The 11468-nt window shown below is 36.8% G+C and overlaps 1 protein-coding gene across 1 annotated transcript in view; it reads left to right on the top strand.

Annotated features, from left to right (window-relative positions):
• The window catches only part of SP4 (Sp4 transcription factor), a 26101-nt gene extending 24805 nt beyond the window's left edge, over positions 1-1296 (top strand). Inside the window, exon 5 of the mRNA XM_010007589.1 lies at positions 1049-1296. Coding sequence (XP_010005891.1) covers positions 1049-1296 — 248 coding nt within the window. The remainder of the gene's footprint in view (positions 1-1048) is intronic.
• The last annotated feature ends 10172 nt before the right edge of the window (positions 1297-11468 follow it).

The raw sequence follows: 11468 nt of genomic DNA, 5'->3' as shown, positions 1-11468 counted from the left end.
ACTCAGGTCCGACAACAATGCTCTCGATCCCCTCCCCCTCCCACCCAGGTAGGGAAGGAGAGAGGGAAAAAGAGAGAGACTTGGCTGGGTTGAAAACTAAACTACACAGCTTTAATTAAAACACTAATGAATGATACAAGAAAATATATACAATTATATACAGATATAGCCAGGTATGGGCAAAAGCCTCTCGCCTCCCCCCACCCCAGCAACTCCCACAGCACTTCCCTGAACTGCGAAGAGTCCCGAGGAATCCCGGAGCTGCTGCTGGAGAAAGCACAGAGTGATGAGGGTCACAAGAGATCAAGCCTAAGGGTCGACGGTGATGGATGAACAGAGTCCTCTCCGGACGCCGGCCATGGACGGAAGAGAAGGGGAGAAGAAAAAGGAAGGAAGTTGTCTTCTGTGATCTCTGACCTTCCTTTGAGCTTACGTAGATATATGGAATGGAATATCTTTGGCCAATTTTGCTGTCTGTCTAACTCAGCCTCCTACGGGGGGGGTCACAGATCTCCCCATAGTGTCTGAGCCGGCAGAGTGAAGGTGCGACCTTGAAGCCTCAGTAGTTAGAAAAACATTCCACTGTCTTATCAGCCTAGCAGAACACTCTGTTGCTAGTTAAAAGAAAGCTTACTGAAGGAAAAAAAAAAAATCAGTAAAAAAAAAAATTGGCTTCATCCTGGCTTAAACCAGGACAATAATGAAAGTATTCTTTAAAAATGCTATCAAGTAGTTCTTTTAGAGCTTTTACCTCTCCTACTCTCTCAGGTTTATAGAAGTTTCTGAAAGTTCTCTGGTGACCTGAAATACAAACTTCTCCTCAGATAATCAAGGCATAGCAAATACTTGTTGAGAACATTTTAGTAGTGAAGAGTGGATTTCCAAAAACCTGTGACCTTAAAACCAGATAGATAGAGAGGAAAACTTTGTATCCTTTTAAAGAAACTGCAAATATTCCAATAGAAAAGGGTCAGAATTGAATAATCAAGGAATAAGTGTTCATTGCTCTCTTTCAGTAACGCTTTTGTTTTGTTCATGTTTTTAAAAGGTGAAAAGAGATTTGAGTGCCCAGAATGTTCCAAAAGGTTCATGCGAAGTGACCATCTCTCAAAACATGTCAAAACTCATCAGAACAAGAAGGGTGGTGGAACGGCCCTTGCTATTGTTACCTCAGGAGAACTGGACTCTTCAGTTACTGAGGTTCTTGGTTCTCCAAGAATTGTCACTGTTGCTGCCATTTCTCAAGATTCAAACCCAGCAACCCCTAACGTTTCAACAAACATGGAAGAATTCTGAAAGGATCATATACATGGACGCCTAGTGCTGCACTTAAGTTTACATACCTTTCAGGATATGGAAGTGGGCTGGTAAAATGGATTACAGAGCAGGAAATCATGTTTTCAGTCATGACGTCTGTAAGTGTTCCAGGTTGGAGGGTCAGCACAGGAAGTGTACACCGGTGCAACAAGACAAAAAATTCAAAAATACAAACAGCGCAAATTGATGTACTGGAGAAACAGATGGGGGAACATTATTTCCATACTGTACTTTTTTAGTTATATATCTGTATATCATGTGACGATTTTAAATGAACCTTCCCCTCCTCTTTCACCGTTGTATGTTAATGTGTTTATAAAATCAGATAATATCAGTGTAAAACAGGGTGGACCTTGACTAGGATTAATATTATTTGATGAAGGTACTTTGTTCTTAAAATAGTTTTGTAATCTTTCCATGAGAACGTCCTTTTCCCATAAAGCACAGCAAATCCGAATACTGATTGAATGATAGTGGAAACATTTTAGGTTTTTGCTCAGTCCGTACAACACGTCAGTTGATTTTGGCCGTCTTTTCTCGAGTTTTGGAATGACTCGGATAGCAGCTGGATGATGCATGCATGCTGCAAAGTGGTTCTGAGGTGAATCTCAGATTAATTTTGACCACTACATTATAGTAGTGTGTATAAATGACAATCAGTGAGTTCTAATTCCTCTCTTTGTTTGGAGAGCTAAGGTTATGTAGAATTAGTGTATACAGTAGGAAAGATAAAACAATAGAAAGATATTAACATAAGATTTTACAAAAGTAATGGTATCTTTAGGCAAGATTAAAATGAATATGGCAACTCTTGTGTCAATTTTTGGTATTTAATGTCATTCTATTTTAACACATCTGTGGTCCATTTCTAACTCTTAGGTAACATGAATCATAAAAACTCAATCTGAAGAATTTAAGTGTTTTAATTTTGTTAGAATTCATGGAAATTTATCAGACAATTGAGTGCTGTAGCTCATTTTCCAGTATCTCCTCTCTGTAAATACCAGTTATTCTGGTTAACGTGCCGAGTTCTTTACGCTTTGACTTCATAGCCAAAGAAAAGAATGAAATATCATATTTTTAACCAAAAAAAAGGTAAAAAAGTAAACATTTTTTCTCTTTTCCCCCAAATATTACTGCCTTTATTTTCTCTTAAGTGATGCTGGGTGGACTGGTAGTAAATACCTGTCTCCTATCAAGTCTTATATTGAGTCTCCAACCATAAAACAAACTGGGAAAGAGGAATATAGTTATCTTTTTACATCACAACTTCTGATTTCAAAGGTTTGGTTACATTTTTAGATGTGCCAGTTTAATAGGAATATAGAGGAAATGAAAAACAACGACCACAAAAGCAAACTGCATTTTGTGAAAACTCCAGTATGTGCAAGGAGGAAAGATGGCCAAATATTTCATACTCTGCATTTTTTATTACTTCCCATAGGCATAAATGTAACCTTTTAAACATTTACAGTCATTTGGTAATAATTCTCATGACCAGTTTTGTAAAAAATTTATACACCCAAATATTTTTGATGTAGCTAAAGGAAGTACAGTGCAAGAAGGATAAGGTGTTTGTTTTGTTTTGTTTTCCCTGCAAATTACAAAAGGAAGAATGTGTTTGGTTGCTGTTGGTTTGAGAGACATAACAGATACCTTGTGCATTCCTCACAAAACATAGACTTCTCATCTGAATACTTTATCAATCTTGTGGTGTTTTCTGTATTTTTGAAGCAAGAGAAATACCAATCATTGTTTACACTGTGTACACTTTAGGCCAGCCCTTTGTAGCAAAATACTAAGCTGAAGGTATTTTATACTTTCAGTTTACATAAAAAGCTTTGAGATTGAAGAAAAACAATTTTACACTGTGGTTATAACTTTCAAGTTTCTTAAAGCTTTTGTAGACTTGTAACAGAGTCTTTAAATTTTAGTTGGGTTTTGTACATTATTTTGTATATTTTATTTAAAGTACTCTTGACTGATGTATCTGAATTTAAAACATCAGATTCAATTAGATGTTACATTTAATACAGATTAACATTAGGTAGTATTAACTGTTAATTTTATTACATAGGAAATGAAACATCAAATATATATTTTATCATTACGCTTCGCAATCAGTGCTATAAATTTCTTTATGCAAAGAAAAAACTTTCCTAATGTTAATACCATGTTTCCTAGAAGTTAACAATTTTTGTAAACCGAAGTTATGCACATTCTGCACAACCATTTCATATGTAATTTTTTCATGCATACTTATGTATGCAGATAGGAAACTGAAGTAATTTTTAATCTGCAATGAATCCCTATTATAGATGTATCAAAATCTAAATCTGGTTGGCTTCCTAGCATCTCAAGTACATTAACTTGTGTTAGCAGGTGCACATTTTACTGCTGGAATTAGAAACATTTTGACAGTCTGTTCTGCATACCATTCTGAATCCACTTTTCTGTCTTAAAAGGCTCGTAAATTTCAATGTCCTTTATTTGACTCAGTGGGATATAGCTGTTGTAAGTAATAGGGCACAGATGTGCAGTAGAATCTTGTTTAATGGCATTTCACTGTTCATTCCCTATGCCACCATTAAAAATTTTGCTTTATTGTAATTATCAGTGCAAAGTGTATTTACCATGGTAGAACTCCAGTGTTAGAATAGTTTTTTTCTTACAGTATACTTTCTTTGGTTAGGTTTGTGTATGTGTTGCCAATTACATTAGAGATTGGTGTTAAGTCATTATTTATCACATTCTTTCACGAGAGCAGTAATAAAAGTGTGTAATCTAGGAGAAAAAGTTAATTTGTCAGAGTTAGGTAAGCATGATGTTTAGGTCCTATTTTTCAATTTTATAACTGTTTTATTGCAACAATATTTGTATTTAAGTCTTCATTTTAATGCCTTGTGGTGTTTTTTTATGCATGTCACTGAATTGTCATCCCGCAAGAATTGATGTGCAGCATAGGGTATTAAATCTACATAATGATTTTGAAACAGAAAAATAGTTGATGGTAAAAATGTAAATGTTTTGCAAAAATTCCTTATAAAAAAAGTTTTGTAGTAATATTTCACTTGTAAATTTTTCTAAAAAAATGGAAAAGGAAAAAAATGAGAGTAACATTTCCCCCATCTAGAATTTAGAAATTAATTCTGCCAGCAAAGCCTGTAAGGCATTAATTTGACACTTTTACAATGCTGATTTGTATAATTTTTTGGTGGGTTTGGAACTAAAATCATGTACAAGTTGTTGCCTGCAATAACATTTTGCAAGTAACCTATTAAAATTCCCTTGAGTTTAAAAGGTTTCTTCATTTAATTACTTACAATATAAAGCAGCAATAAATTATGTTTGAGTGATAATCTATTCATCAAGAACACTAGAAAGCAAATGCTTCTCAATGGGGAAAGGTTGGCAGCGGCTTCTGGATTTGTGTAATTAAGACCTGTACTTGCTGGTCAGCATTTCCCAACTGGCAGACTCCCAGCAGGGAATTAAACCAGCAGATTCTAGCTCAGCATGAATTCTATGGGGTTTGTTCAGCTCTTGTGAATGGAAGCTACTGTTACTCCTGAACACACCAAAGGAATAACCAAAGGAAGGAATTTTCTAAGGTAAGGAGTATGAACACACAGACACAAAAATAAATAATAAAAACCAGATAATTCAGTTTGAGGGAGAGATAAGTAGTGCAAGTGTCATGATCATGATGCAGACAGGGAATTAATTGAACAAGTAAATGGAAACCTGAAAGTACTGACTTCAGCTCATAGTAAATATACTGAACATTTCTTACTAAAAAGTAAATGGGCTCCTTCATTGTGTTATACCAAGCTAACTTTGATGGTTACTAAATTGCTAATTACAATGGTATACTAATTTTTTTAATGCTAGAGAATTTTGATGGTAAGGCTTACAGTGCTTTTGCAGTGAACAAGTAGCAGTATTTCACAAGGAAAAAATAAATGTGAATTGTGGCTACTAACCTTGTACCACAGGACAAAATAATCTTTTTTTTCCCATTAGCTTAATGTTATGTCCAGCTAGGTAACAAATACTGTTTGTCTTTTAATATGTAAAATTCACAATTAGTTCCTATTGAACTTTCTGCTGTCACCTTCACTTTCTTATGTTTTCCCTGTCCCTGCTTCCCTTCTTTTTCCTTTCCCCAAAGCTCCTTGCATAATTTCCCAGTATCCCAAGAACTGTGAATGCACATGGAAATACTGTGGGGAACAACAGATAGGTTACCCTACTCTTGCTTGCTAAAATAACTTCTGTAGGGAGAGAACAGCAGTATGCCTTTTTTAGCAGAACTGCTTCACCCGAGATGTTGTTACCAGCAGCTAGATTGAGGCTGTAATCTGTTCATGTCAATATGGCTAAAGGCAGTTTTGTCAACTGGGCAAGACAATAAACACTGTGACCAGGGGTTCAGCTCTATACACCCATTCCATAATGCAAGTCTTTTACCATTAGCGGGCATGTGGAAAGGTCCCTCGTTCTGTGATAGGATTGTTTGCCTCCTCTCTAGTAGTGTTTGGGATAGAGGATCTATAGCTTGCAAAGGAATTTTACCAGGCTATAGTACTTGGGAATTGCTCAAGTGAAATGTTTCTTTGAATCATTACACTAGCATTGCTGAGGTATTTTTCTGTTTTATTTTAGTTTGTTGGGTGTTTTTTAGCAAGAATTAAAAATTACCTACCACTAAATTGCCAGATGAGGGAAAAAGGGCATTTTTTTGACTTATGTAAGCAGCAGTGTGGAATGTCAGACTAATAATATGTAGATTCCAAGCTTTGCTTACAATTTGTACTTTTATGTATGGGAAATACTTAGCCTTGAACCATTTAATAATTTCTTATAATAATGTACTTTAGCACAACTTTTTTGTTAAAAATAACCCACCCCACTCTTAAAAAATTAGGTCAACCTTTAGAGTTTCCCCAAGGAAGAAAGTCTATCAAAGACCATAAATATTCAGAGGCTTCTTTACCAGCAATACATTGTAAAGTATTTCTAGAATTTTTCACTTTTGCATCTGTCCCCTATTTTGTATCCTAGCCTAGGTTTCCTTTTAAGACTTTTTGGTGCGATCTCAAGTGATGGAGCTTTTTATCTTAATAATCTGTGTCTTGCTAAAACCACTGCAGAAACACAGTGGACAAAAGAAGTACTCTGTCTCAAATGTTTATATTGGAAAACTCTTTTGGAAAGTGTTTGAGTTGAATGAGGTCTCTGTTCCATCCCCACTTATTATGGAAGCATAGTACAGGGTACAGTTTAAAATTGAATATAAATTTGCAGTTCGGGGGGTGTTTCTCAAAAAAATGTTTGTACTTCTGGTTTGAAATTCTGTTAAATTTAATTTTTAAGCTGTTTTAAGTTCAGTGCAGAGTTTTGGGTCATGTGTATATTTTAAAGGGAAATCTTGGGACAAATTCCAAGAAGAGCCTAATCTCAAAGCTGGCTGACCTTTTGGTGTTGCAACATTTGTCAAAGTTTTGGAAGATTTTTAAAAGATGAAAAACAAGCATTGAGAGAAGCATGCTCTCCCTAGACATAGACATATTGATTTTTATTTTTTTTAAATGTAATTTAATAAGGTATTGATTTACTTTCATAGCTCAATTTACTAACTTAAACTAATGTTGATAGGTAAGGTGTGTGTCCATTATGTGATGCATATGCATCTTTCAGGAGCTACTTGAAAGAGTTTTGCATTTGTCCATCAGCAAGTGTATAGAACACTACCCTCTTTCTACCTGTTTTAGGTCAGTTCTCATTCAGTCTTACAAAGGTACATCCTTTGCTTATAGTTTTAAAACTCTAAGGAACTAATACATAAAATTACACAGGTAGGTGGAACAAAGCAAGAAAGTGAAAGCCAAACCAAGTGACCTATTGTTTTCTAGGCACTTTTATCCTGTTACAATTTATACTTAGGCATGCCAGATTTTCATCGCCTTCTTTTGTCAGTTCCCAACAGGAAAATGCCATCTGAAGAAGTGTGTATTTCAAGGAAAAAAGGTAGATATAGCATAAAAAGGATTCCACTTGGTGTGCCTTTTTCCCCTAAACTCTTAGCATCTTATTGACAGCTGGCATTAAAGCTTACTGCTGTTTTCAGTTATTTCTAAAGACACTTAATGCAAGCTGGCAAAAGGAACACAAGTCAAAATAATTGAAGGAGGCAAGAATTACTTGAGAGAGGGATGAGAGGGATGATAAAATATCTAATTAGCAAGAAAAAGGTGATAAAAAAGAGTATACTGTAAAACAGGAGTCTAAAGAACAGGGACAAACCTGAAGAGTAGGAAAATTAGTAGTTCACATTTTGAGCTGGAAGAAGATGGAGAATTAGTAGGTTTGTCCCTTTGCAAATATCTGGTTTTTTTGTCCTTTTGACTCAAAACAACTCTGGTCATGCAAACAGTGCAGGCAGCTTCTTTTTATCGTGATAAGCAGCAGACGTCACTATTCAGTACACTCACTAATAAATGGTCTTTAAAAGTGGAAATCCTTGTTAGTGTTTATTTTTCTAAAATGCTGGATTTGCAGACACAGTGGATTACACTGAAACTAGAGTCCCCTGGGATCTGTGAACGGACATAGTAAATGTCAGTTATCCTAGATCTGTTACCATCTGTTTGCCTTAAGACAGGCAATCCATTTTTACAGGCTGTCATAAAGCAAAAAGATTTTTTTTACTTATATAGAAAAAAAATTCTTTCAGCTTTTTTCCCCTCTTTTATAGCAGTGTGAAACTACATAGAAATCAAGTCAGTAGCCTTGATGGAATAAAAGTGCTGTGGTTTAAATGGCAAGAGTTTAAGACGTGAAGTAGTACTATAAGCTCAACCTCTTAAACATGGGCAAAACTGATTTCACTATCTCCCACCATCAACTTACTGAAAAAGTTCAAATTATGTAATTCAGATGCATTAAGGTTAACTTATCTTTTGCATTAAACACAATACACATTTCTACATAGAAATTTATACATTTCCCTTCTGTTGAACTAAATGCGTGAAGCCTTTTCTGAAATTAATATTGAAACCTTTGGGTAGCTTTCTCTTTTTACACTTGAAGCTTTCAAAACTAGTTTGCCATTGTAAATCACCTAGAAACCACTCTGCCTGCAATTTATTGTTGCTCTTTAGCCAGTAATAATGAATGATTGCACCTTCATTCCTCTTCTTGTTATGACTGCTCAATAGCCTCTACCTTGTGTTTGTTTTAGCACAGTAGTGTGTTGCCACACTGTAAGAACAATATTTCTTCGTTTTTAAAGAACTCCAGTCTTCATTAGATTGTTATCTAATTAACTGGTGGCAGCTGACTGATGACCCAGTAGCAGGCATCTGAAGAGTAGACAGCCAATATGTAGAGGCATTATGTGCAAAACCACTAAATTTAGTCCTGTCTCTATTAAATCTCTTTCATTCTTTCAAGTTCTGCAGAGAAAAATAAATAAATAAATAAATATCCTTTGTCTTTAAGAAGATGTCCAGTAAATACATAGGAACATATGCAGTGAAAAAAAGCTGATGAAGACAAATATTTATTGCAACCAAGCTGTACCAGTTGAACAGCAATGATGCACTGAGGAAAATAAAACATGAAATTTATTGGGGAAAACTATAATTGACTCTGATGTGTCACAGGTTCAGAGGAAGGATTTGGGGGGGTGACCTTTCTGTCATATTGAAGAAACAAAAACGCACATACCACAATAATCTGAATTAATCCCTTAATTTTAATTGCTTCACAGAATGTCCAGTGTAATTCCTCAGTTGAATGAGCTAGACAAAGCTTTCCTCAAGGATTCTATAGACAAGTCTATCATATCAATCAAATTACTTTTTTGAAGGTGACAACCCTTTCATTTCAAAGAACAAAATCTTATATTCAATTATTTTACTGAGATGTTAGAAATCAGTATATATTTCATGTTACTCTATTCAATCCATTTCTAATCAACTCCCCCATTATGTCCCTCAAGATTTAAGATTATTGTTTCAAATTACTGTTGAATATGGCTGTTCATCTTCTGTAATTGTCCTTCTGACTGGACAACTAGGTGATTCAAATGTCCATTCCACATACATTATCAGATGAGTCTATTCATTGTGTTACAGCTGCAACTACATTTATGATGAAGCTTTCAACCCAACTTTCTGAACTGAACTGCTAGAAGACCTTCTTTGCTGAATATTTGAGATAAGATTTAAAGAAACAAAAGGATTATCAAAAGAATAAGGCAAATAAAACTTGACAATTTAGGTCAATAACCAAGGTTACAGAAGAAGTCATTAAGATGTCTAGGTTTAATCTTTAAGACTTTTAGCCCTTGTTTAATGGCAGAATTATTTAATTTTATTTAAAGAATATTGCCCTTGGTTTACCTGTAAGGACCTCTCTAACAGATAGACGAGACGTTTTCACCAGTGACCCCATAGACTGCTCTGGATGGGACTTGAGAGGCAGGTTTGTTTGTCTGTGGGGAAGCCTTGAAAAAACCCTTGCATTTATATCAACATAGCCATTTTATCTGCCACACTGTGATCCCAGGAAAGAGAAGCAGGTCCATCCTGGCAATGGGGAGCTATATTCCACAGATTGATGGCCCCAAAGATCAAGAGAAGTCAAAATAAAAGATTTATCTTGCTGTTCCCTTGAGAGAGGTGAAAAGTGCTCTAAAAGTCAGTTACATGCTAAATGTCAACCAAATGAAGCATGAAAAGCAAACGGATGAGCCAAACTCCAAGCCCTAGCAACAGTGCTGAACAGTGGCTGGCCCCTGCACAGAGGGAAGTAATCCCCTTTTCTAAGAATATGAGGACACAGGTGCTCACAGAAAATAAACTAGGGTAATACATGTAACGTCCCCAGTGCTGCAGAAGAATGAGAAAAAATCACCAAGGAGGACTGCCATTTTTTGCACAAAGTGAGAAGTCAAGCCAGGTCCAAAGGTCTGTGGGGCAGCAGCCTGGCACACAGTGGATTGCTGTCACTAGGCTGTACCTTGCTGTCTGTGCTCAGCTTTTGGGAGAATTTCATGTGCAGTCGAGCAGGGCTCTATGCAATCAGAGTTTTGCCCACCTACGCATCTTGGTTCCTAGAGTACATTGGTAGTAGAACTCATCTCATAGTCAACACTCTATTTTTCTTGGATGCAACCTGTTTTTCTTGAAAAAAATTCCATGATCACAGAGGCCGTGCCAGGACCATGCACGTATTCTGTAAGGGTACTGTTGCATTAGTCATATGGGGGAAAACAACAATTTCCTGAAATGACTGGCCATCTACAGAGGTGCTCTACAGGCTGACCAGCAAGTTGGATGCCTAACACAGACTTAGTAAGGAACGAGCAGCCTGTAAGCACCAAACTGAATAAGCCTCAGAGATAAACCCGTCACAAACAAATCAAACTGGTTTTCTTCACAGCTGACATAATGGATGTTTTCTCAAACATCCACAGATTTATTTTTTTTTGCTTTCACTGGGTTGAAAACAGACATTCGGCAAATATCCGTGTTTGGTTTGTGCTTAATCAGACACAATTAGCCAGCTCTAGCAGCTGTGAAGTTGGGAAGGCAAATATTAGTGACCTGTTTCTTCTTCACTTTGCAAAAACTGAAGCAAGGAGCAGTTTTAAATCACAATAGGAAATACGTGTTATGCAGCGAGTGCAACTTCAGAGAGCAGCTGTCCTCACACCATGAGTACGGGGCAGTTACTGCATGACCTGAAGTTTGGCTAAGAGCTGCCCCAGTAAGGTCACAATAGCTGCAAGGCTTCCTTGGAGCCCCTGTGCAGGAGTGGGGCTCAGTAGGACGTGTCCCAGGGGACATGATGACGCTGAGCCCCAGTGGGAAGTGAACATTTGTGGACTGTTTTACTTCTAACAACTTCCTGGTGTCTCCAGGGCAGGCTGGGGAGCAAGTATGGGCAGACAGCAAATAGTTAATTCACGGCAATTTTATCAACATTTGCGAGGGGGGGATGCTGAGATAGGGATCCAGAGACACGTACCATAAATTCCCGGAGGCGGCGGGGCTGAGGGGATGCACAAATGTTGCTCTGTAAGGGCCCGATGCCGCCAATGATCACGAATTCCTTTAAATGCGGCCCCGCCGCCTGCGCCC

Source organism: Chaetura pelagica, unplaced genomic scaffold (assembly GCF_000747805.2).
Source record: "Chaetura pelagica isolate M959 unplaced genomic scaffold, ChaPel_1.0 scaffold10, whole genome shotgun sequence".
Classification (NCBI taxonomy): domain Eukaryota; kingdom Metazoa; phylum Chordata; class Aves; order Apodiformes; family Apodidae; genus Chaetura; species Chaetura pelagica.
This window is presented reverse-complemented; position numbering and strand designations above follow the sequence as displayed.